At 51.1% G+C, this 27,007-nt stretch overlaps 1 protein-coding gene across 1 annotated transcript in view; it reads right to left on the bottom strand.

Moving 5' to 3' along the window:
• Positions 1 to 1,185: 1,185 nt before the first annotated feature.
• Positions 1,186 to 27,007, bottom strand: part of COX10 (cytochrome c oxidase assembly factor heme A:farnesyltransferase COX10) — a 109,083-nt gene continuing 83,261 nt past the window's right edge. Inside the window, exons 6-7 of the mRNA XM_019981813.2 lie at positions 15,010 to 15,242; positions 1,186 to 3,026 (exon numbers count right to left, since the gene is read on the bottom strand). Coding sequence (XP_019837372.2) covers positions 2,623 to 3,026; positions 15,010 to 15,242 — 637 coding nt within the window. The 3' untranslated portion in view covers positions 1,186 to 2,622. The remainder of the gene's footprint in view (positions 3,027 to 15,009; positions 15,243 to 27,007) is intronic.

Genomic DNA, 27,007 nt, shown 5'->3' with positions numbered 1-27,007 from the left:
AGCAGTCTCCAACAGCCTTGTATTTCTCCTTCAGCATCAGGGCCTGGGGCACTCAAAACGTATTTAAAGTGCAGTGAAGATATTTGTATTGGGCAAGATGTACCCCATTTTTCTGTTTGAAGACAAACCAACTGTGGGACCGGGCAACAGCGTCCCCCTCACTGTGGGCCCACGGAGAGGGACCCTGGGTGAAATTAGGTTTCATCCATAACGGATGCAGTGTTTTTACTAAAAGGAAGCTGGTACAATTTTCCCAGTCAGAAGGAATATTGTGTTGAGTCGTGTTTTTTAAAAAGCTAAATAGGGAATCGGAACGACCCTTTTCCTTGTCATTAGTTTGCTGTATTATGAAATAACCCAAGTTCAAGTGCAATCCTGTTGAAGCTCAGGCTCCTGCTCCTGCCTGCATGGCCCCTCTACCCTTGCAGCCCGGGGCCTGATGGCCTCACGGCTGAGTGACGCTCATGTCCAGACCGGGCATCCCAGGCTGGGCTCCCGACGTAGGCAGGGAAACGCTGGGGTGAGCAAACTCAGACCTTCCTGTCTTTAGCCTTCAGTCTTAGGAGGCCCTCTGTATGCGCTCGTGCCACCCCAGCATGGACTGCAGGCTTACCCAGTGACCTGCCGGAAGGATGCTTGGGCGCCCGGGCTTCATCCGCCTGGCAAGTGCTGGCGGTCAACGGTCAGGGCCAGAGCCCCCGGCTCTACAGGTGAAGCCGCAGGATGTCCAGAGGCCTGGATGAGCAAGCAGCGGTCTGGGCTCTTGGGAGCGTGAATACCACATTCCCGTGAGGGCCAGGGGACAGGGTTTGGGAAGGTGGTCCTCAGAGGGTGGCCCCTGGGAGGTGTGAGAGCGACGAGGGCGGGGCAGTGAGGGGTTTGCGAGGTTTGAGCGCTGAGGAGCAGGGGCGCTGTTCCTTGTGCAGACCGTGCAGCGGGCACTGTATATTCCGAGCAGGAGAACAACAGGTAAGGAGGTGGGGAGGCCCCCAGGCCCACTTCCAGGGCGATGGAAGGGAGACTGGGTGACTGAGCAGAGGGTGGGGGGTGGGGGGATTCCTTCAGGCGCGCCGGCTGCTCGTTTCCACCCCAGCGCCTGCCAGTCCCATGGCCGCTCGTGACAGTCAGGCAAGTGTCACCCGTTCTGCCAGGAGCCGCAGACGAGTGGAATGACGCCACACACACTGCGGCTCACGGTGCAGGTTTATTGCAGCAGAGAACCCACGCGCCTTACAGATCTTTGGGCTGGGGACCGCCCGCCAGACGCGACTTTGTCAGTTCCCGCAGCGCGACCTGAACACGGCCAAGTAAGTGCAGTCGAAAATCAGATGCTACCTGCAATCGCTTTGGGCATTTTCAGAGAAGGGACATGTTGAATGTGGCTGAAACTCCCAAATAAATTCCTCCCAGGGCAGCAGTGCCCCGGAGACAGAGTAACTAAAACATCCTGTTAAACCTCAAGGCCTTCAGGCAAATGGGACATCCGGTAACTGGATGATGAGGCGGCCTTGGGGGGCTGGGGGAACCGCTGGTGTCGGAGGCCACCCCTGCCTGCGGGGACCCATGCACCACCCCCCCTTGGAGGGGGGGACCAGAAGCATCCCCACTAGGAGTCTGGCTTTTGCTTCTGGCTCTCCAAGCCGCTGGCTGTGTGGAGGCTAATTTCTAAGTCCTGAAGATAGCAGGGTGGAAATGTTTTTCACCAAAGGAACAAGGACGTGAGCTGTGAGGGCTGGCTGGCCCAGCTCAGCCCCTTCTGACTTCCCTTCTCACTGGACCCTGAGCCCAGCTGACGACTGCAGCAGTGGTTGAAAAGGGAGAGGTGGGTCAGAGCCGGAGGGGCTTCTGGCTTTAAGTCTAACGTGCCCCTTCTAGAAAGAACCGCTCTGACACCACCTGTGTGGGACAGTGGACTTTAAAGATGCCCTCGGTTCCCTGGGGTTTCTGAAATGCTGCTCCCTAACAGGATGGGGACAAGGGCCGGTCTGAGATTCCCAGGTAACCGTTTGAATCCTCCCTGAGGTGGGCGGCAGCCAGTACTTGGTGTTCTATTAGCATTTGAGGGGGTATGAGGCTGAGAACATGGGGCAGGAGCTGGGCCTGGCTCATTCATAGAAGGAGGGCTGCGGCCGGCAGCTGCATTTACTCTGACGCAGCCTTTGAGGGACCACAGGCCACAGAACCACAGATGCCAGCGTGTGAGTGAGCACCTTGTCTGGCCTCCCTGGCCGGCAGGTGGGGAGGGCCGAGAAGCAAGGTGAACCTGCACTTCGACCTGAGGGAGAAGACGAACCAAGTGGTGGGGTCGGAGGAAGGCCTCTGTAACAACCCTCAAAGGAAAACAAGCAAACAAAAAACCCACCCTCTCCTTGTGTCAATCCACAGAGCCACTCCGATTCTCATTTGGGGAACATTTTGGATATCACCATGAAAAAAGTTGTCCAGTGGTCACTGAGCACCAAATTATTTTACAGCCTCGTTTCAAACGCAGCGAGTTTGCTCCTGGTGCTTTGGAATAACCAAAATATTTCTTGCCTAACAGCAGAGTGAAAAAAAAAAAAAAAACCGAAAACCCTGCACGTCTCCCTGGACGTCTTCTGCTTTTCCCAGAGCGGGCGGCCGTCAGCTCTGCGGCGCTCCCGTGCCCTCCTCCCCCGCTCGCCGCTTGCAGGTAAGCATCAGCAGCAGGAGCAGAGGCAGGTGCCAGAGGCTGCAGAAGAACAGCTTCCGGGAGCTCTTCCGGTCCGCGTCCCGGTAGAACCGGAAGCCGAGGTAGGAGATGTACAGGTTGATGGGCAGGGCGATGACCGGGAAGGTCCAGGTGGTGACGTCCAGGGCGGGTGCGGCGACGCACATGGCGAGCAATGCCAGGCAGTGGCGCAGGGCGACGCGCCGGCACAGGGCCGGGTGGGTGACGGACATCATGCAGTAGCCGCCCCGGGAGTAGTCCTCACGGAGGCCCCAGCTCAGCGCGTTGAAGTGAGGGAACTGCCAGGAGTAGAGGATTCCTCCCAGAAGACAGGCCCCTGCATGGAGGGGGAGGCGGGGAAACAAGACAGGCTGTCGTCAGAGGTTTACACAGGCATCTCCTCCGCCCGCCCCCAGATGGCGGCAGCCCGACCTGAGCGCTGCACCCCCTCCCACCACACTCCCAGCCTCCCCCGGGTCCTCTGCTCAGAGGCCGAGATGGATATGGAGGAGACGGGCTGGGGCGCTGAATCCTCTCCCGCATCCCACGTCCTCACGGCGGGGGAGGGAGGCTGGGCACCTGGGCACCTGGGTTCCCACGGGGCTGAGCACCTGTGGCTCCTGCCCGCTCTCTCCGCCCCCACCTCCCACCCGCCAAGTGCCCACACCATGACAAGGGAAGACACGTTCAAGGGCAGCACTGTCCGGTGAGAACGCTGGGCTGCGCTTTTCTCTCTGCTTCCCCCAGCTGGCTTGCGAGTGAGGGGCTTGGGTGAGAGATGGAAGGACCCTCCTGGCAGCTCCCTAATGGGCACCACCAACAGAACCTGAGTGCCGTGGGCAGCCCGGGAGATGCGGGGGTGGGCGCCACAGACAGGGCGCACAGGTACACGGCGGGCACCGCCAGGAGGGCAGGGTACTCCACAGCAGGAGTGGAGAACCCGGAGTGGCACGGGGGTGCTGTGTCCAAGGCAGGGCAGACACCTGCCTGTCATCCGCAGTTTTTAGGACAGGTGAGCACCTGAGCATCTCTCCTCTGGAGCTGGGTTTTCCCTAAACACCCTGGGGTGAAGGCTACCAGTTACTGAGCACCTCCTACTAACAGACACTCTGTCACCTGACTTAATGTGACTGCAGGACTTTAGGCAGATTTTATAATCCTCATGAGGGCTCCCCGGTGGCTAAGAATCTGCCTGCAATGTGGGAGACCTGGGTTCAATCCCTGGGTTGGGAAGATCTCCTGGAGAAGGAAATGGCAACCCACTTCAGATTCTTGACTGGGAAATTCCACGGACAGAAGTGCCTGGTGGACTACAGTGCAGAGTCACAGAGTTGGACGCGAGCGACTAAAATAACACATAATCCTCATGAAGCAAACGAATCAGATGATGCTAAGTTCTCTAACAAGAGGTGAAGGAGGAACTCGGCAGGAGCATGTCTGATTTTCACCCTGGTTCCCCCACTGCACCGGGGCTGTGTCTCCCCAGGGGGCCACAGCCATTCCTGGGAAGACAGTTCAGGTTCATTCCTCCTCTGCGCACACAGGACGTGTTCCCCGAGTGCCTACTAAGAGGCCAGCATGGTCTGGGAAGGCTGTCAAGTCCCCCCATCCATTCTGACCCTATCTGTAATTAGCACATATACATCTTAGTTCATGCAAACACTCCAATCTGAACAGTAAAAGAAGCAGCTTCTATTTGTTGAATCTGCTGGCAAAGAAAGGATGGTGCCTGCCACCCACTGGGGATGACCCTGGATGCCAGAGAGGCAGCGGCCAGCAAGGAGTCCAGAGGGCGGGGAGCGCGCAATGCAGTGACACTGACGGCTGTGACTCAGAGACTCAAACAGGGCGACAGGATGCATGACCTGGGAGTGACTGCTCAGGGAAGACCTTCCCAAAGGTGACGGAGAGCCACGGCCAACTCCACTATCCTGCACAGGGTGGCTCAGTGTGTGTCCGGGGCGACGTGAAGGCTGCGGTCAGGCTGTGTGTGTGTGTGTAGACAGGCTGGTGAGGGTGGGGCTGGGTCACAGGGCACCTGCATCCCAGATGGGGGGGCATCTCCCCCAGTGCAGGGGTATGTGTGTGTGTGTGTGTGTGTGTAGACAGGCTGGTGAGGGTGGAGCCCCCAGTGCAGGGGTCACCAAGGAGGGGTGACGGGGGCAGATGCTGATGCCTTTCCTCCAGGCGGTGGACATGCACAGTTCTTGGTGGGGACGTGGAGGTTCTCTTAGAGGCCGTCTTAAGTTTGCCCATCAGACATCTGCCCCGTCAAGACCTGGCGGCTCGTTCACAGGCCCCGTGGAGAGGAGACACGTCCGGACTCTCATGCTCCCAGCACCTTCCTACGGGCAGGGCTGCCCTCACCTCACAGATGAGAAAGATAATCAACTTGCCTGAGGCTCTTCTGCACCCCTGGCACCTTCTCCTACGAAGTTGCTGCCAAACAGCGACTGACACCATTTGGTGGTCGGGCTTCCCAGGTGGCACTAGTGGTAAAGAACCCGCCTGCCAATGCAGGACACATAAGAGATGTGGGTTCAATCGCCGAGTCGGAAGGTCCCCTGGAGGAGGGCAGGGCAACCCACTCCAGTATTCTTGCCTGGAGAATCTCATGGACAGAGGAGCCTGGTGGGCTACAGTCCATGGGGTCGCAAAGAGTCAGACATGACTAAAGAGACTTGGCACACACGCATGCCTGGTAGTCATCAGAATGTTGGCCACATTATGGGGGAGAGGAAGGCTTGGACAGACAAAGTCCGTTTATTAAGTAAGAGTGCTGGTACCTTAAAAAAAAAAGTTTGTTCTCCTGCAAACACACAGACGATATTCTTCTTGACAGTGAGCACCCTCAGGGAATTAGTGAGACAGAAGCAAGGCTGGACCACCCAGGTACAAGTGAAGTGGGAAACAGGGCGACAGAAGGCCCGCTTCTCCCTCGTGGTCTGATGACAAAGTAGAGCCGCCCCCGGATGTCGGAGGGACCAGCACGGAGGAGGCAGTGTGACTGGTTCTTGGGGCACCAGCCACTGAGAGGCTCTGAGCACGGCGCCAGCCCAAGGGGGACCAACAGGACAAGCTGTGTCCCCTGGGCACCGGCATCGCGATCATTAGAGGTGGGGGAGGGGGCAGGTAAGCCAGGGCTCAGGAGCTGTGCTGCTCTTGAAATGGCCGAGAAAGAGCCAGCGCAGCTGGGAAACCAGCCTGGAAACGGTGGAAACATCAGGCTCCCACGTGGAGTCTCGCTTGTCTTTCTCGAAAGCCCTCTTTTTTCGTGTGCCAGCCGGACTGTTCTGTTTTGCTCAATACACATTTTCAGGTATGCTTCTCCTTAAAATAACATAATTGAAAAAAAAAATCATTTTCCTAAGAGTAGCATGCTGCTTCCTCCGGGGGGAGGAAATTGGGGTAGGGGTTTGGCTCCTGTCACAAATGAAAAGAGCTTTAGAAATCACAGCTGAGCCTTAATGGACTGTAATCACACGTCCCCACCCCCGCCCAGTTCTCCTCCGCTGCAGCGGCCTCAGCTCCTATGAAAGATGTGAAACAAATGACCGTCTCCATCGAGATAAGGCGAGTGAGCACAGGAAGCCTGGAATTAGTCTGGGGGCTTGGGGGAACCCACCTTCCTTGTGGGGGAAACATAGAGCCCTCAGTTTCCTGACTCGAAGGCCTCTGCTCACCCTCGCCCCCAGAGAGCAGTCAGCTTGTACTGGGCCTGTGTTCTGCGACAACAGATACTGACTGCACACCCACTGTAGGGCAGGCTTGGTCTGCCCTTGAGGCCCTTTTTCTGCTAGCGTCTCCCCACGGACAGAGACAATACAGGAGGCACAGGCCGGGGGATGCCACCTTCAGTGCAGGGCTTGAGGGGAGCTCACAGGAGCAAGACCTCAGTTGGCCCTGAGGAGATCAGGGAGGGCTTCCTGGAAGAGGTGACATGTGACCTGAGATCTGAAGATGGTCTCTTTGAGTTTCAGTCCGTTCACTCAAGCGATGCGTGTTCTTCTTTTCAATGTATTTCCTCATTTTCCTGCCTAGCCGCAGAATCTTCTTATCTACTGGGTTTAATCATATCCAGAAGGCATGTCTGCTTCCTTTCTTTTAAGCAAATATCTGTGGGTCAATGAATACACAGAATACGGCAGTCTGTGATGGTTGCCGCAACTGTGCCTACGACTCTCCAGAGGATGGGTGAGGATGGATGACTCCACGATCCTGTTTGCAGGCAATTCCGGAGGAGGTCCGGGGGTTGCGGGCCTTCCTTCCTTCCCTCCGCACACACAGAGAACACGGGAGCTCGCCAACTGTGCTGTGTGTGCGGACGTGAGGAGAACCCATATCTCCCGGCCCCTCCCCGATTAGGGGGGCACCTAGGTGAGCAAGGCCAGCCAGAGTCTTCCCAGCCACTCCTGGAAAATACTCTTAAAGCCTCTCTCAGCCACCTCCACACCACCCTAAGGTGCGGAGAGCCTCACCCTGTGCTGGGGCCCATAGCATGAAGCACTTCTGTGTTTTGTGGCGAACCGAGTCAAGGTGATCCCAGCCGAGCAAGTTCCCAACACAGTGGAGATGAGATGCTCCAAGCTAGAGCTCCAGCTCTGTCGGAACTCTTCCAGAAACTAATCCCTTCAAACAGACTGCAGTGGTTGCAGCTCACTCGCTCTCTCTGCTGCCCTGCGGGCTCACATTCAGCCCTTCCCACTCCGACCCCAACCACTCGCGGCCAGCCGCTGTCCACGAAGGGCCTTGAAGAGCAAGAGACGTGGCCCCAGCAAAGCCTGTGCTGGGCTCAGGGGCCCTCCCCCGCCGACAACGGGCTCCTTCTCCACGCGGCCCCCACCCCTTGGGAGCTTTGGGGTGATGGCTCATGTAAACTGGGGGCTCGCTGGGGGTTGGGCTTGGCCAAGCCTGAAGCTTCAGGGCCAGCGATTTCAAAGCCTTGTTTCCGAGGGTGAACACGAAGGCGCCCATGAGACTGATCAGCCTCTCCCTTGTGATGAGCCTCCAGGATGCCGCAGAAGGGGCATGGCGACACAGGGTAGGTGAAAAGTCCCCTGAAAATAGGAAATGGGGTGGCAGTGGCCGCCTGCCCTTGAAGGTTCTCCAGAAGGGACAGAGAGGGATGGAGAGGCGAGGCAAGGAGGGGGAGACGCTCACCCTTTCCCCGCTCCCCTGGCGGTCCCCGCCCGCCATCCATGAGCAGCCCTTCGCAGTTTTGTTTGAAGCAAAGTCGAGAGCAGAGGCAGCACAGAGCCCTGACTCCCAGGAAGTCGGGGCTTCCCTCCCCTTCCTCCCAGTCCCTGGGTGTTTCCTCACCTGCTCCCCACGCCTCAACTCACACTTGAAGGTCTGGCCCTTTATCACACAAACACAAATCTGTTTGCTGAACAGAACTGACTCTACTCCGGGCCGGGTGGCATCCGCCAAGGCCCAGCTCCTGTGATCCTGACCAGCTACGTGACCCAGGGGTGACAAGGCCGGATGCTGTGTACCCAACGGTCGCCAGTTACACTGCTGAGCTCCGGCTGGCGGTGTGTTTCTCATCCCTCCCTGCTTAGGAGTTTGTTTTTTCGGCTTAGAGCTCTAAGTATTGTTTGGTTTGCTAATATTCCCATAATGTTCCCTGTTTACCCTGTCTTTAGAAATGTCATTTATCTTAATCATCTCGTGGTCTAAGGCTAGGTATGGAAAAATCTCACACGAAAGGAGCTCACTCGTTTTCTAGTCTGATTTCGAAGCGAGGCAGCACTTTAAAGAGAATCTTCAAAAGTGCCTGGGTTAAACGGCAGCTGGTACTTGTAAGCCCTCAATAAATATTTGCGGAATGAATGAGTGAATTCTGTCCTACCTTCTCATCCTGGAATAAAGGAGGTAAATAAGGTGAGACAGTATCTAGCATTTTGTAGTTTACCAGCAGGGGCTAAAAATCCTCATTCTCTGTTTGTTACTAGAACCATCCATCTGTTGAGTGTCACTTCCTGATAAGAGCTTGTTCCCGAGTCCTCATTTGTATCTGAAAGTTGGCTGACATAATTAATGTCAACCACACGACATCAGAATTACAGACCAAAGGCGACTCACAGACCTCTATGAGCCAGTCACCAGACCCATCCCATAAACTCCCAAGACCTGGGACTCACTCAGACTTAGGGAAATGACAAAACAGAATCTGAGCCTTTTTGAGAAATGGGGGGCGGGGGCGGGGCATTGGGAAGAGAGGTGGCTTTGGCGTGGAGGAGGAGGAGGAGGGGAGGGCAGGACTGTAGCCTGAAGCCTCTGAGATAAACTAGACAGTCTCTGGAGGTAAACACTGTCAAGAGGCTAATGCGTGTGGCTCCAGAGCCAGAGTGTCTGCTGTCGGGCCCTCACCCACGGTCCCCACCCCCCCGACCCTCCCTAAGGCCCTCAGGTCACCACTTTCCTCGCTGGCCACTGCCTGCAGAGTCAAACCAAGCACTTCCGTGCCTCAGACAGCGAGCTGGCTGTGCTAGGGGCTGGCCCTCTTACTCAATCTTCCTGAGTTTTAGGTGGTAAGCATTTTTAATATTTTCTGCTAACAGCAATGAAGCCAAAAAAAAAAAAAAAAAAAGGCAGCAAAGTCATTGGGTAGGTGGGAAGAAGGGTCTCAGAGGAGAAAGGACACAGGAAAACCCCTTGTCATGGTCACCTTTATTGGCACAAGAGTGTTTTCGGGCTGAGCCCTGGCCGGGCCCGGCCCCTCTGAAACCAAAACTCCCCTGGGAGAGAAGAGCCACCTCTTTACCGTTCTTTGTGCAGCTGCAAACCAGCAGACACCGAGAACACCTAGCGTTTGTTTAGCTTTGACAGTTTCCACCCATTAATCTGTTTGTCTTCACCTTCCACCTGGCCCCCCAGTCCTGCTTCACAATCACCCCTCCCACCCTGGGCTGGATTCCCAAGGGGCGGGTCAGCACGGGCTTTGTACCCTCACCACTGGGGCATCGAGACCACCTCTGGGAGAAGTTCTCTCTCATGTGTGATGAAAACCAAGCAGACAGCAACGATGCCATCGTGGGAAAAAGAAACTAGAGCCCAGGGCTCTCCTCACGCTTATCTTACATCTTCGCTGGAGGCCGGACAGCAGGCCCTTCAGTGTTCAGGGCCCTGAGGTCTTGATGGCCCCGTGGCCACCACAAAACCACAGAAAGATCCAGATGCTAAGAAGTGAAATGAAGTTGCTCAGTCGTGTCCGACTCTTTGCGACCCCACGGACTGTAGCCTACCAGGCTCCTCAGTCCATGGAATTTTCCAGGCAAGAGTACTGGAGTGGGTTGCCATTTCCTCCTCCAGGGGATCTTCGCGACGCAGGGATGGAACCCAGGTCTCCCGCATTGCAGGCAGACACTTAACCGTCTGAGCCACCAGGGGAAAGGATTAGATGCTAAGAAGGGGGAAGGGTGATTCCAAACATGGGATTTCTTTACTCCGTCAGCCGTCTGCGAAGCACTGTTTTCTGCAGCTATTTAATCTGGTATCTTTCCTCCCAATGGGGTGGCCAGTTCCTTCGAGGAAGGACCTTCAAGGTGAGGCTTGGGGATCCCCATTGCACATGGCCCAGAGCTGTGGCCCCTCACTTGCGATCACTGTCCACCAAGCCCCAGGAAAGGGCTTTAGCACAGGTCTGCCTGGTCAGGGGCAGTGTCTATAGAGTGCTGGGGCTGGAGTGTGAAGTCCTAGCTGACCAGCTGGGGAAAGTGAGCTGGAGTGGGGAGGGCATGGATGACGTTCTCATGGAGGCACTCATGCCTCCCGGCCCCCACGCACACGCTCTCTTCTCGGAAAGCACTTCCCCTCTTCAAGTAAATGGGACGTGATTTAGTTCAGAAGTCACTTGGCTCCAAAGTCTTTGTGGACAGACTCGGGGGGCCAATTTAAGAGAGCCCAGAGGCCCCGCTAAAGCTCTCTGCTCAGTGATCACCTGCCTGCCTCTCCCTGAAGATGCTGAGACAGGAGGAGTCCGTGGGAACTGGACTGGGTTTGGTGACTGCATCTCACAGGGCCCTGCATGGAGTCGGCTGTGGGGATGGTTCAGCAGGGGAGTGAGACCAGCAGCCCGGCCTCTGTCACCACCTTGCCCCTCTCCGCAAACGCCACCCCCCGCACTGTGCCCCGCAGCAAGTTCAGCAGAGATTTCCAAACACCTCTGTCCTCATGGCTGCTCATGGTGATCAGTCTTTGGAGGTTTAAAGACAAGAAGGGTTGGAGATGCCACAGAAGAAAGGAAAGATTTCTGGCTGCTTTTTTTTTCCCCTCTCAGAAGGGGTCCTTCAAACAAACACGACCCCTAAGATAAGAACCCAGAAGAGATATGACCACCTCGGTGGATAACAGAAATGGCCCCGATACCGCATCAGTGACAGGACCATCTGCCACGCCCTCGGTCCAAATTCCTCTGTGTTTCCAGAGCATTCTGCAGTGAGAACACTCTCTGGTTCTGTCTGTTCAGACTGGCGGTTCTCAAATGTGGTCCCTGGATCAGAGGCATGAGTATCACGTGGGAACTTGTTAGAAATGCAGGTTCCCAGGCCCCATCCCAGATCTACTGAATCAAAGCTCTGGGGGCAGGGCCCAGGAACCTGAGTTTTAACAAGCCCTCCATCCAGGGACAATGATGTATACTGAAGTTTGAGAACCATCGTTTTGGACTCTGGCTGGTGCCTTCCATGTTAGAAAATGCAGTTCTAGAAGGTGACCAAACTATATAAAATGCTAGCCAACTTAGTCCCTAAAGTCCCAGCGATACAAATCTTTCAACTGTATTCTCTCAGATTCTGCCTCATCTTTTTGTGTGTCATTTTCTCCTGTACTCACAGCTGATGCTCAAGAAATATGTGTCGATCGATATCTGGTGACTGACTTCGGAATATGTTAATTTTTCCATCTGGAAAACGGAAGGTACTTATTCACTGATTCGTTATTTCATTTATCCAATTCATTCCAAGATTTATGGCTTAGCTTGAGTTGGCTCTGCCTATCAAATCAACGTTTTGAAACTTTTGAAGCAATCTACAGCATCACGTTAAGTAGAATCACTCTTTTTGTATAAACCTGACAAGGCTTTCTGTTGTTTCAGTCACCAAGTTGTCTGACTCTTTGCGACCCCATGGACCGTAGCCCTCCAGGCTCCTCTGTCCATTGGCTTTCTGGGGCAAGAATACAGGAGTCAGTTGCCATTTCCTTCTCCAGGGGATTGTCCTGACCTGGGGATCAAACTCATGTCTCTTTCATTGGCAGGTGGATTCCTTACCACTGAGTCACCTGGGAAAACCCGATGAGGCTTCGGGTGTATGATTCGATCTGTGCTGGATTAGGATTCTGGGGGCAGTAAACCATGCCGTTACTGTGTGCCCCTCAGTGCATCTTAGAGATCTGTAGCGAAAGGATGTAACAGAGTCAGTTTCAGAGGTCACAGAAGGACCTTGTGTGTGTGGTTACTCAGCCTGTCAGGCTGCTTTGCGCTACACCAGGGTCAGTCCAGGCAGTCACAGGCTTGTTGCTTAGGATTGAACATGCACTCTCGGCTGTGGTCTAAACAAAGCACAGCCTGGCCTGAGCTGCTCTGTGTGAATGAGTTTGTACACACATGATGAGATCTGGATTGCAGAAACACTATAACTCAAATTCAAGGGGGAAAAAATTTACTTTAAATATGACTGCTAGTCGTTTAGCCAGACCCAGACTGTGGCTGAACAAGGGCTCTGCCTGGACATGCGTCCTAAGTGGGAGGACCTGAGGAGCGCTTGCTCTCTGGCCTCCGGGGATGGGGCTCGAGCCAACGTGTCCTGAGGCCCAAGCTCCTCGTGGGGAACTGCTGGGAGGATGATGGGGCCTCCAGCCTACAGCGGGAACCGTGGTCCTTGCACCCTGCATGAAGAGCTGGCCGAGTTCTCCACGGCCGCAGACTGACTGCCCTCGCATCCCTCCAGAGGCACCTGCCCCTGGGGCTGTCACACTTGGCCCTGACCCTGGCCCTGGCTGGGATTCCCTAGACAGAAAAGGCACTTTGGGGTGCCTTGCTCCTTGTGCCAGGTTTGAGGAAACTGAATAGGACCTGGGGCTGCGTCCAACAGATGGGTGGGTGGCCTGGCACAGGCGTCCATGTGTTGGGGCAGCAGGACCCGGGTGGGAACAGAGCACATGGGGGAGGCAGAGCCAGGGAGCCACCTGCTTGCTTTCAAATGTCTGGGCATCACTGGAAAGGCTTGGAGGGGAGAGGCAGGAGAGGCTAGTTGGGTCAAGGCTGGGGCTCCAGGCAGAGCTGAGCAGCAGGAATCTGAGCAGGAGGTGCCCAGATGTGCACTTAAAAGTTTACAATTGAAAACCGGGGGAGAAACTCACACGTCATCCAGTCCAGGGATGCCAGACCTGTGCCCTCCCCTCCCTCTTCCCTCACCCAAGACAGAGGTCACTATCGGACCCTGTTAGTGACTTGGTTTTTCCAGTAGTCATGTACAGATGTGAGAGTTGGACCGTAAGAAGGCTGAGCGCTAAAGAACTGATGCTTTCAAACTGTGGTGCTGGAGAGAACTCTTGAGACAGCAAGGAGATCAAACCAGTCAATCCTAAAGGAAATCAACCCTGAATATCCATTGGAAGACTGATGCTGAAGCCGAAGCTTCCAATACTTTGGCCCCTTGATGTGAAGAGACGACTCATTGGAAGAGACCCTGATGCTGGGAAAGACTGAGGGCAGAAGAAGAAGAGGGCAACAGGATGAGATGGTGTGGGGTTGCAAAGAGTCGGACATGACTTAGCAACTGAACAGCAGCAATGGACCCCAGCGCTCTTCCCTGCTAAGCCAGTAGACATCTCCTTGTCTGCAAAGCCACAGCCAAGTCACTAGGAATTAATTGCTCAGAGTCTGCAGACGAATGAAATCTCACGACCTTCCTTCATTTGCAGTAATACACCATCTCTATGAATGAGGAAGACTTAACAACAGCTCACTGAGTCTTCACAACAGCTCAGGGAGAGAGGCCGTGACAGCCTCGTGGGAGGCGAGGAGGTAGCCACCTGAGGAGGTGAGGTTCTGTTCTGAAGGGCAAAAGCTAAGCAGGGAAGGGGGCGCCAGGGTTCCAAACCCAGGCCCCCTCCCCCAGGGCCACCACTGCCTCCCACTCGCAAGAGACTCTGGTTTCAGGTTCGTCACAGAACAGACCGGCAAGGACGCATTAGGATATTATATTTGCAGATTCATGAGACTCTGCCATTACAGGATATTAAAGCCTCTCTAAGAGACCATCCAGTCAAGGTGTCCTCGCCTTTGTGAGCTTGCCAGGATGGAGTGTAAGGGCTTTTATGAAAGTCTCAGGGATGTGGCTTCTGGGGCAACGGTTTATGGTCACCGGCCTTCTGATCGCTCATTTGAAAAATATGTACTTACACAGACTGCAAGAAACCTCACCACTTCCTTCCTAAGTGTCGGTCAGGAACACTAATTACTTGACTAATTAGACTGTGAAACTTCCCTTACAGATGGTAAGAAGGACCTATTTTCACCCCACAAATTTAGCCGTGACATCCCAGCCAAAAACCTGGAGGAGTGTTTCAATGGTTTTATTGTAGACAGCATGAACAATTTAAGCAAATCATATAAAAATAAATTAGAAACTAATGAAAATAGTCTGTCCTCTCTGAAGAGGGGGAAATGACCTGGTTCTGGGGGAGGGAGGAACCTGCTGACGGGGCTGCGTCTGCTGAGCCAGGCGGGTGGGGGCCCAGCCCCGACACCTCCTCAGGATGTGGGCCGACCCTCCGCAGACAGGCCTCACTTGGCTCCTGACTTTCAGGCACTTTCTTCTCATTCTACATGTCGTCCTGTTTCCTCCCAGCCGTTCCCCATGCAGAGAGTGTCTGCTCACCCAGAGGCCAGGCCGCACGGTCGCCCTGCAGCTCTGCACTCAGTGCTTCCCATGGCCACATTCATTCTATTGCCAAAGGACTGCTGCTGTTCTTTAGCTGCTAAGTCCTGCCCGACTCTTTGTGACCCTATGGACTGTAGCCCACCAGGCTCCTCTGTCATGGGATCCTCCAGGCAAAAATACTGGAGTGGGCTGCCATTTCTTCCTCCAGATTCAGGGATCAAACCCGTGTCTCCTGCATTGGCAGGTGGATTCTTTACCACCGAGCCACCGGGAAAGCCCCTGGCAAAGCACTAGCCCAGAATAAAACGTCTACCACCAAGCACTGCAGCCCAGGGAAGGAAGCAGGCTCTGACTCGCGGTGGCCACTCATGGGAGCTGCTGTGGGGGGCACCCACGCCTCGGGCCTGTGGAGAAAGAGGCTGAAACACTCACCAGCATCCAGGCTGCCTGTGGCCGCAGTCCAGCCCATGACAGGGGGGATGGCCCCCACGACCGCCCCCACCCACGTGTTGGCGATGCTGACCCTCTTGAGCGGGGTGTAGCAGCAGGTGTACAGGAAAATGTTGAAGAGGCCCAGGGCGCCCGTGAGTGGGTTCACGCCCCAGGTCAGCAGGGCGACTCCAGGAACCGCACAGCATGTGGCGAAGGACACGGCGAGCAGTGGGCTGGAAGAGAGAGCAGGGAGCACAGGTCAGTGTGCGCGGTCAGAGCCGAGCAGGGGCGACTGGGCCTGGGGCAGGGAGTGAGCTGGAGGCAGCGCTGGCCTGGCCTCCTCCTGGGCCCAGGACATCCTCTGGATGTCATTTAACACGAGGAGGGACTTGCCTGCCAGAGCGCAGCTGCTCCTCCTGTATTTGCCAACCGGGGTTCACAGAGCGAGGAGGGCGGAGGCCTCTGAACCCTGGGTTTGAAGGGAGGCCCTGCCCTACCCCTCCCTGGCCAGGGGTTGTCCCAACCTCCCCATGCCCATCTGGGCAGGAGCGATGACGACCCCCCACCCCGGGCTGAGGGGAGGGCTGCCCGATTTGTGCCTGTTCTGCACACAGTTCGGCTGCACACCTGGTGGGAAGCAAGCGGTTGTGACGGATGAAGCCCTCGGAACCCAGTATTTAAGATATGGGCACAACCAGCATCTTACTTCTGGCAGAGTTCTCCCCATTTATTTATCCTTTATTTAAAAACATCACCCAGTTAGCAATAATGGGTAAGACTAGCGTGTCTGAGTACACCTACGTATAATAAATTACAGGCTCAGCATGGCACCAGCTCCATACAACGAGGAGACTGTCCACAGTGACGGCACTTCCTTGGCCGGAGCACGGTTTATGGACACGTGACTTTCAAAAGAGGTGGCACAAGGCTGTTCGTCAAATAAACGTCTACAGCGTAAAGATGACCGCAAGCCTGGCCCTCAACAGAGCCCGCTTTCTGAGGTGGACTTTGTGTGGCATCTTGTGAAAGGCTTTGTGGGAGCCTGGATGAACTGGGTCCACCAGTACCTGCCTGTCCTCATTCTTCCCGAAGCAATCTAAGCAGGTGCTCGAGCCCGCTTCCCCGAGGAGAAGCCACGGTTCACTCCTGGGCTCCAGCATGTGCCCACAGGGACCTGGGAGTCGCCAGTGCACAGCTCTCAGGGTCTCTGGTTTTGGTGAGGCCATAAGGGCGAGGGTGGCCGTCTGTCCCCTGCAGACACGGCCTGTGTCTGGGACACTGCCCACCTGCCCCTCAAGGAATAAGACGAGCTGGGGGTGGGATAGGAGGGCAGCAGAGCCCACCTGCCAGAGACCAGGGGGTGTCGAGGTGCTGGCATGTGAAGGGGGTAGGACCCTTGCAGAATCCTGGCTCCCACGCTGACCTGGGGACCAGCACTGACCCCTCTCTCCCAGGCTATGATTGCTTGGGCCTGCAGGTGGAATTCAATGAAATGGGAGTCTTGATGGAAAGAGAGACCATCCGAGGGGTATGTTGTCCTGGCAACGGTGATGGAGACCCTCTAACCACACCCGAGACTTGGTGCGTGTTCAACCTGACAGTGAGTTGCCATCCCCTTCTCCCAACCTCCTTTGCATCTGGCATCTGTGAGGCCCCCTAGAGGCTGCTCAAGCCACCCTGTCCCCCCTCCATCCCTCCCACCCGAAGACCCATAGCTGGGGTTCCTCCAGGGCTCATCTCCCTTCCCAATCCTCAGAGTGATGGTGGCAGCTCCTCTCCTGCCTTCTCAGACTCCAGCCCTTCAAGAGACAGCTTTCGCTCTTCTGTAAGAGTGACAGATGCCCTCATTTTGACTTCTTCCCCCCATTTTTGCTCTCATTTTTCAAGGTAGACTCTCCAGTTTTGCTCTTGCATAATCCCCTCCCTGGTTGGGCTTTTACCTTCTGCCTCCACAGCCACTGAGCGCCTGCATCCTCACCTCAATGGCCTTGTTTACCCTTCCCCCAAGGTTCCAGCCATCCTCTCCGAAGCCAAGCCTGCCCGCAGAACGACTGCGCCCACGGTTCCACCTCCTGGTCCCCCCCTCTCCTGCTGCACACCATGGAGCTGGACTCCCTAGTGTTCCTGTCGGGCAGCACACACAATCTTCCAGAGGCAAGGGGAGGGGGCTGCCTGGGGTCACTTCTCACACTGCTCTAGAAAGAAGACCCAAAATGGTTGAAAAGCAGGGCAAGCATTATATCCGCTCTTCTTTCAATCAGGTAGTTTATAGCTTATAAGAAAGATATTTTTTTTCCCTATGGCACTCTAAAAAGCTAGTTTTATTTTGGGTGGGAGAAAGATGTGGCTCATAAACATTTTTATTTTTCCTGAATTGGACCTTGTGTAAAAAAAGAAAAAAAAAAAAGACTGTTCACTCCTTCTCCAAGGGCTCTGGAAGCCCATCAATTCAAAGGTATTAGTGTTATGAAAAGACCTTTCACAAAAGCACGTTTGAATTTAAATGATTGAGATAGGTGATTTTACCCGGAAGTTTAGTTTCTGATCTTTGTCAGAATCACAGAGAATCATGAGGTTCAAGTTTGGTGTTTAAATCTGCGCTCAGGGGCACAAATGAAAACTGGGGAGGCTGACAAGGCACGTATATAAGAATGAGGATATTTACCCAGGAAGCCATGACCATCCTCAGCACCTGGATCCTTGAGGGACCCACTTCCTGCTGGTCCAAGGAGCTGGGGTCAGCTCATGTTGTGGGCAAAGGTGCTCCAGTGGCTAATTCTGTGAAGTTTATGTTCCTGTGGTTTACTTTTCATAAGCATATATGTTTATCAACAGAGGGATGGATAAAGAAGATGCTTCACACACACACACACACACACACAATGGAATATCACCCAGCCATAAAGGAGAATAAAAGAATACCACGTGCAGCAACATAGATGGTCCTAGAGATTATTATAGTAAGTGAGGTAAGTCAGACAGAGAAAGACAAATACCATACGATACCACTTATGCGTGGAACCAAAAAAAAAAAAATGATACAGACAAACTTATTTACAAAACAGAAGTAGAGTACAGAGGTAGAAAACAAAATTATGGTTACCAGGGGATGGAGCGGGAGGGATAAACTGGAAGACTGGGACTGACATATTCACACTACTGTATGTAAGGTAGATAACTAATAAGAGCTTACTGAATAGCACAGGGAATTCTACTCAGTGCTCTGTAACGGCCTATGTGGGAAAAGAACCTTAAAAAAGAGTGAATATATGTATATGTATAACTGATTCACTTTGCTGTATACCTGACACTAACACATTATAAACCAACTATACTCCAATTATGTGTCTCTATAGGAGGTTTTCTGAGAGACTCTATTCTTGTATTTAAGGGCTTCCCTGGTGGCGCAGAGGTTAAAGCGTCTGCCTGCAATGTGGGAGACCTGGGTTTGATCCCTGGGTCGGGAAGATCCCCTGGAGAAGGAAATGGCAACCCACTCCAGTATTCTTGCCTGGAGAATCCCATGGACGGAGGAGCTTGGTGGGCTACAGTCCATGGGTCGCAGAGTCAGACACGACTGAGCGACTTCACTTTCATACTCCAATTAAAACTTTTTAAAAATAAAATAAAAAGTATGTATTCTCACCCTACATTTGAGAAAAGGCGGGGGGGGGGGGGGGGGGGCGGCGGTAAAAAACCATGTTATAAAAGTAACGTACATTCATTTCAGAACATTTAGAACTAAATTTAGAAAATCACACAAAATATTCTAAATTAGCTATTCAAAGAAACATGTTGGTTTATATCTTTCTAGCTTTTTTTCCAATGGGAAAATATGTCTACTTTTTGTCTACTTGATATGTCTACTTTTAACTGAGAACACAATGAACTGTGGCTCTGTTATTCTATTTTCAATATATCTTAATAATTTCCCTATGCCATTAAGAATAACTACATCATTATCATTAATGGGGCTTCCCTGATAGCTCAGGTGGTAAAGAATCTGCCTGCAATGTAGGACGACCTGCAATGTAGGGTCAGGAAGATCCACTGGAGAAGGGATAGGCTAACCACGCCAGTATTCTTGGGCTTCCCCTGTGGCTCAGCTGGTAAAGAATCCTCCTGCAATTATCATTAATAGCTACGTGGCCTATTTGGTGGGCAGGCCATGATAAATTCAGTCAGTATGTCCACTTAGTATTTTTCCATTGTTTTAATTAGAAATAATGTTGGGATGAATATGTTACAGACAGGTCAGTGTTTACAGCTCTGATTACAATAAATTCTGAGACTAGGTTCCCAGGTCGCTAGGGCAGATGACGTGCACATTTTTAGGGGTTTTGACTTGTACCCCAGCCTGTACTCGAGAGTTTATTCTCTTTACCTCCCTCCCAGCGGTATACGAGAAAGTCTATTCCCAGGATCTGTATCAATACTGGGCATGAAATTCAAAACAAAACAAAACTGAACAAACTCAAACAAGTTCGCTGAGACAGTCTTATCCCCATTTTACAGATGAGAAACTGAGATTCGGAACCAGGACCTGTACTCAGGTTTCCTTCTGGGCTCATTCATGTACCCTGGGGGTTCCCCTCTAACCAATATGTGGGGGACACTGGTCTAATGCCACCTACTGACCATTTCTGGGGTCTGCTGGAGAATCCCATGGACGGAGGAGCTTGGTGGGCTACAGTTCCTTTAGTTCACACCACTTCATATGTAGCTAACTTCCTGCTGTATCCCCTGAGATGGAAATGACTGGGAGGCACAAATTATTTTCATAAAAAGGGACAGACTTGGGATGTAATACACTGAGCAAGACAGACGTGGTCTTCATCCTGGGGGCGATTATCCTGGGCTGGGAGACAGTAAGATAGGCAGGACGTCGAGTGGGGAGTGAGCTGCCAGGGAGCAGGAACCTAGTTCTGGGGTAGCAGGGGTTTGGGGTGGACACAGGAAGTTCAAGGACTTTTAAGCCAAGCCTGGATGGACAGATGGGGGGTGGGGCAGGCAAAGGGTGGGGAAGCATGTTTCAGGGGTGGGAGGGGTCAGAGAGCATAGGTCGCGGAGGCCATGGGGAGGCCTCTGGGCAGAAGTCCTTTCTGCTTCTTAAATCGAGGAAGAAAAGGGTCTGACCTGCTTCTGAGAAGGAGCCCTCTGCCTGCCAGGGGGGACACCATTCACTTCCCTCTCAGAAGAAGTCCGCGTTAGGTACTTTTTTTGAGGAAAGTGACTTGCCATCACCCCACTATATAATTTTTATCACATGCTTACTTGAGAGAGGGCTTCCCATGGCTCAGATGGTAAAGAATCTGCCTAAAATGCAGGAGACTCGGATTGGATTCCTGGGTCAGGAAGATCCCCTGGAGGAGGGCATGGCAACCCACTCCAGTATTCTTGCCTGGAGAATCCCATGGACAGAAAGCCTGGCAGGCTACAGTCCATGGGGTTGCAGAGTCGGACACAAGTGATTGACTAAACAACAACAAACAACAGCCTGTAATCTACCCTCCAGATACCCCCAAACCCACGTGGAGAGAGGGAGGGTGGCAGGGAGTAGGCCCCCTTCTGCCCAGTGGCCTTGGGCAGACTGACACCAGGGCTGTCTCTCTCAAGGCTTCTTTTGACTTTTTTTTTCCTGGACAATTTTGTTACATTTTGAGACCGGGGTTCGATCCCTGGGTCAGGAAGATCCCCTGGCAAAGGAAATGGTAACCCACTCCAGTATTCTTGCCTGGAGAATCCCATGGAGGGAGGAGCCTGGTAGGCTACAGTCCTTGGGGTTGCAAAGAGTTGGACACAACTGAGCGACTTCACTCACTCACTCACTCACAAGTTAAAGGAAGCCTTGTTTGAAATAAGGCAGAATAAAAGAGTTAAATAAAAGAAACGTGAGGGTTTTGGTTAGAATCTTTGTTTACAGTGAAAATACATCAGTGAAAGAAGCAAAGGGCTCTTTTTGAGACTGGAAACAGGAAGAGGAGGAGCAAGAATAAAGAGAAAATAAATCAAGTGGGGTATCTGGTTTATTTTTTTAAAATTCTGATTTACCATGAAATCTTTAAATATCATGGTGATACTAAAAGTTGCTTAAGTTTAGCTGTTTTAATAAAGACATCTGTTTTTGATATAGAGAAAGATTAGAAAAGAATGATCATGTCTCATCTTGGTTACATACAACTATGGTTTTCTGCCTTACTCTCATAAAATATGCTCAGAGCTAAATCTCAAAGACTTGAAGGACAATTTTGTCAAGCACCGATTTCTTATTATTTTAGGTCAATTATTTATCATACCCTTTCTCCTAATCATACTGCTCAGCCCTTGATCAAAAGACCAACCTCCTCTCCCTGTTCCTATGGGTTCTGGTAAGTACCCTGAACCTGGAGAAGGACACCCTTTGCCCCGTTATTTCTCCTTTTATCAGTTATTCTTCATTTAAAATTTTTGTTTACATTTTTATCACTCTTTATTGCTCCATTCATCATTTAATTTCCTTAGCAGTTCATCTCCACTTCAAGTGCTACTCTGAGGCCTGATTTCTAGACCTAAGATGGGAAGGAAGGTTAATAAGGAAGCTTCCTTGGGTTTCCTCAGGCTGGGGGTGACCCCAGAGAAAGAGGGCCTCCAGAATGTCAATTATTAATTATAAATTATAAAGGTGAGACAGTGTGAAACATGTTTCTAAAGATAACAGTTATAACGGAAGAATATTTCTATTTTAAATTAAAACTTTAAATCAAGAATTTGATTATAGCAAGTCACAAAAATATAAATCAGAGCCAGAAAAAACTAGGTTGATCACATGCAAAACATTTTTAAAAAATGTGCTCTTACAAATCTATACCACAGTAGCTGTGATGGCTTTCATTGAGAAACGAGGAATTAATATGTCTGTGAGTGGATACTGCTGAAACGAATTTATGAAGGAGAGATCATAAAAGCAGGTGAATGGGCATGATGATGTTGCGAACATTTCTAATTGTCAATAAAACAGGAAAAAAAAAAGTACAAATAAGGAAAACAGCATTACTTGATGGATGGGGAACAGAGGTGGGAAAAGGTCCAGCAATTTTCTTGAACTAAAAAAAAAAAAAAAAAAAAAATTCTTTCATATCCGTTTACTCATTCATGCAAATAGATTCACGGCTCATGCTGAGGGTGGAATGATTGTTCATTTCTAAACTCACATTCAAAACTGAATTACATTTTAAATGGAGAGACCTTTCTACTGAGCACCAGTGTGAGGTCTTTCTACTCCCGAGTTTCCTGCCCAAGGCTACCACGGAAAAGAAACTAATAGATCCCAGTGGCGGGGAATTTGCTAACACGTTTCTATGAATTATTTATTCTTCCCATAAAATCTAGTACTTCTTTGTTTACTAAACACCAACCTTTACTACCTCTATCAAAGTGTAATTTTCTATAGAAATTAGGAACAAATGAGAATATACAAGCTTTGATATCTACTTATTCCATTTAAACACAATTTAAATTGCCTGACTTTTAAATGAGTTACTGGAGAAACGTGGCCTTTCTGTTTAAGTAATGTGTCAGAGAGGTCTATAAAATGTTATATGAAATCAAGAAGGCATTATATTCTAAGCAGCTCTGTAGGTAATTGGTTTACACAAAAACTAATCTCATACTGCTTGGTCATTTTTCCAGAATAAATGATTTTTAAATTATAAAATTCCCTTTCTTCAAAAACAACAACAACAAAAAACTCAAAAGCGTAATCAAACCAAGCCAATTTAACTTTAATTTCCTGAATAAATCCCACATTTGAGCTTTGACCTGAGTTTTTTTGGGGAAGTCTCCACAAATAACTGTTTTGAAAAGAGGTGCTCTTACAAATCTACCACATTAGCTGTGATGGGTTTTATTGAGAACCAAGGAATTAATATCTCTGTAAGTGGATATTGCTGAAATGAATTTATGAAGGAAAGATCATAAAAGCAGGTAAACGGGTAAGACAGGGATCCCGGATCTTCCAGGGACCTGGGGGTGATAGAGGAATTCAGTAGGTGGTCCCTGCCCTCACGGGTGTGAGAAAACACTGAGACCACTACACTGGAAACTTGGTTTTCATGGACAGAAATAGGAATCTTCTCCTTAAGAATTCCAGAACCTTGGTGCAAACTGCACATTCTTTTTTAATTGGAGTATAAACTTGCTTTACAATGCTGTGTTAGTTTCTGCTGTACAACAATGTGAATCAGCTGGATATATACACATATCCCCTCCCTCTTGAGCCTCCTTCCCATCCCACCCCTCTAGGTCATCACAGAGCACCGAGCTCAGCTCCCTGTGCTATACGGTAGCTTCCGGCTAGCTAGCTATTTTACACACGGTAGTGTGTCAATGCTATTATCTCAATTCGTACCCTCCTCTGCTTCCCCCACTGTATCCACAGCCCCTTCTCTATGCCTGTGTCTCTATTCCTGCCTTGCAAATAGGTTTATCAGTACCATTTCCCTAGATTCTGTATAAATATATCGGTTAATATATGATATTTGTTTTTCTCTTTCTGACTTACTTTATTCTGTATGACAGACTCTAGGTCCACCCATGTCTCTACAAACGACCCAATTTCACTTCTTTTTACGGCTGAGTAGGATTCCATCGTATATACGTACCACACCTTTATCCATTCATCTGTTGATGGACATTGTACCATTCATCTTTATATGCCCCGTACCTAAGGCTGGGGCCCAAAATGTTGACTGAAATAAACCTTTACAAATCAGGCAAGACAGAGAATGTGATCTTAAGATGACTGCTCCCACAACATCAATCAACGGGAGTAGCCTTTGATGATGACAAATCTTTTCACATCGTCTAATGTGAAAGGAAATGGCAACCCACTCCAGTATTCTTGCCTGGAGAATCCCATGGACAGAGGAGCCTGGCAGCTACAGTGCATGGGGTTGCAAGAGTCAGACACGACTGAAGCGACTCAGCACAGCACATTTGAAAAGAGAGGAAGTGAAGTGACAGGAGGTTAGACCAAACGATTCCAGGTATTAATAAAGGTGTTTGCTTCTATGACTTATTTCTCACGTGACTGAAAGGATTGGCTGTGTAACTGTGATGTGATAGTTAACTCTTTATATTCATGGTTCTTAGAATATTGTAGGTATTTTCTGGTTGTAAACAGGGGCCTGGGGCCCAAAGGATCTCCCATGCCCAGGATTGCTGTCAACAAATACTGACAACTCACGATGCTTCCAAAAAGTCATGAATGCATTCTTCCTTCTTATGACAATGAGAGAAAGAGAGAGAGATTAATGTTGAGGAGATACCCGTGTCCCTCTCATTCATCCACTGTGATGATTCTGCGTGATGATATAAAAACAGACTTTCCTCTGCCTGTTTTTCCTACTATCGTTTGGCAAGATGGAATGATTTTAAGGACAAAGTTCTAGACATTAGCACCACTGTTCTTAGAGTTGAGACCAAATCTGTTCTTTCTGCCACTTTTAATGACTGGTGAACACTAAAGAAAAAGAAATTTCTACACTTATAAAATGTTTATGCTCTTATTACATTTGCAGTATATACACACCGAGAGACTAATCATAACCACCCGGACCCTGCAGAGCTTCACCCGGGCCGGTATGTGTCTACTAGACCAGCATGACAGGGGGATGAATAACATTCCCAGGTCCCCTGCAGCCCGCTAAATGTTTACATTTGCTTAAGTGCTTACTGGTAAAACCTTCAGTAAATGTGAAAAATGTCTCCTGTAAATCCCTATAATACTTTGGCTAAACCTCGTTCTTGAAGTTAATAATGCCAACTAAACAATCCATTCATTTCACTTCGAAAACTCAATCTTCATCACTCATTTCACAACCAGGTATGGGCTGCCCCCAATTCCGAGTGTTTTAATTTATCCCCTCGAAGACTAACCTTCCTCTCTGCTCTTATCGCTCCATCTCTCCGCTCACAGCCCACACCTAAACCTACAAGTTCTGGATCACTCTCGTTGGATCCATTAAGTTGGGAAAAGTAACGCTGACATGTATTCTTTCCCTGTCAATGTGAGGGAGCTGGAAAATGGATAATTCAAAGGAGACGGAAAGAAAATAACCAAGAAGGCCCAGCCCATGTCTGATTTCTTCAGGGAGCTTTCACTGCCCAGCTGGTCTTTATCGGAGTCTTCCCTTTCTGACCTCTCAGAGAACTTCTTGTTTGTACCAATTCTTTCCATTTCCCTTGATCCATGTCTATGGGCTGCCCCATCTCATCTGCTAAGCACTTTATGCACGTGGCATAATTTTTCCACCCAGATTCAAGGCCTTTTGAGCATGATTTAACAATAAAACTGACAGTGCTGGTTCCACTCTAGGTAATCAATACCTTCTTAATGAATTGAATTAAACAAGGGAATTACTGAATTCTAAAACACAGAGATGGCCTTGACATCCTTAAGATCAATTTTAGTTAGAAGAGACCAGGAAAAAAGGTTTTTACTTAGAAAAAAAAAAATACACAAGCTATATATATCTCTCTTAGAAATATGAGTCTGCAGGACTTCAAGTTAGAGAAAGATGTATATCTCTGTTCTGTCTGAAAACTAACAGGAGAGTGAAGAGAAGACAGAAAACCCCAACTAGAATCAGGAAATGCTCCCACAGAAGAGTGGCCAGGTCCAGGAGGACAATGAGAGGATGCTCAGGTCCATGACCTGACATCACTGCTCAGAATGTCTCCCTGAGGCTCCGACTTGAATCAGAGAAGGACTGGGGAATGCAGAGGGTGCTCTGGGTGGGGGAGAGGACCCCAGTTAGAAGGCGACCAAGTAGAATCAGGGCCAAGGGTGGCACAGGCTGCTGGATAAAGCAGCCGTGTAGGAGTGGCCTGGGTGCTGCCCCCTGCCTCGAGCCCCCCACCCGTGCTTAACTGTCCTCCACTCCTTGCCCTCGGCCCTGGGCACTGGACCGGGGCTCGGCCAGCAAACATTCTCTCACCGGGCCTTGGGCCTGACACAGAGGACTCGGCCAGCAGGCCTGGGGGTCAAGGCTGAGGTTCCTAGTTTGATGATGAGTCAATTTAAGTGGAAGCAGGGTTTGAAGGGGCGTCCCAGGTGGCGCTGCTGCTGCTGCTGCTAAGTTGCTTCAGTCGTGTCCAACTCTGTGCGACCCCATAGACGGCAGCCCACCAGGCTCCCCCGTCCCTGGGATTCTCCAGGCAAGAACATTGGAGTGGGTTGCCATTTCCTTCTCCAATGCAGGAAAGTGAAAAGTGGAAGTGAAGTCGCTCAGTCGTGTCCGACTCTAGTGACCCCTTGGACTGCAGCCTACCAGGCTCCTCTGTCCATGGGATTTTCTAGGCAAAAGTACTGGAGTGGGGTGCTAGTGGTAAGGAACCTGCCTGCCAATGCAGGAGACATAAAAGACGAGGGTTTGATCCCTGGTTCAGAAAGATCCCCTGGAGGAGGGCATGGCAACCCACTCCAGTATTCTTGCCGGGAGAATCCCATGGACAGAGGAGCCTCGTGGGCTATGTCTATAGGGTTGCACAGAGTCAGACACAACTGAATTGACTTAGCACGCATGCTCGGGGCTTGAAGACCCAACATGCAGAGGAATGAGGTGGAAGCAAACAGTAGCCTGGACACGGGGGTGGAAGGGATGAGGGGACGATGCCTTCTAGAAGACTGGTGGTAAAAAGAGGAGAAGAAAGAAAAATCAGATGGAGCAGCTGACTGAACAGGCTCCTCTCCGTGACAGAAGGACTGCTCATCCAGATTTGAAGTCAGAGGGGAAGGACCCAGTGGAGTGGTAGGGCTGGCAGAAGCGCTTGGAGGCCCAGGGAGGCTGAGCCGAGGACCCGCACTCTGCAAGCTGCTCTCCTGGCCCTGAGCTTGGTGATCAGAAGGCAGAAACAGGGTCCCCAGCTGCCAAAAACAGGTGTCAGATTCTGGCAGTGATAACCTGCGGTGGACGACACCTGGTCCCATCCTCCCGGAAGAAACAAGGGCTATCTGAGG

The sequence above is a fragment of the Bos indicus genome, chromosome 19 (assembly GCF_029378745.1).
Source record: "Bos indicus isolate NIAB-ARS_2022 breed Sahiwal x Tharparkar chromosome 19, NIAB-ARS_B.indTharparkar_mat_pri_1.0, whole genome shotgun sequence".
NCBI classification, from domain to species: Eukaryota; Metazoa; Chordata; class Mammalia; order Artiodactyla; family Bovidae; genus Bos; species Bos indicus.
Note: the sequence above shows the minus strand (reverse complement) of the source record. Positions and strands in the feature narration are given on the sequence as shown.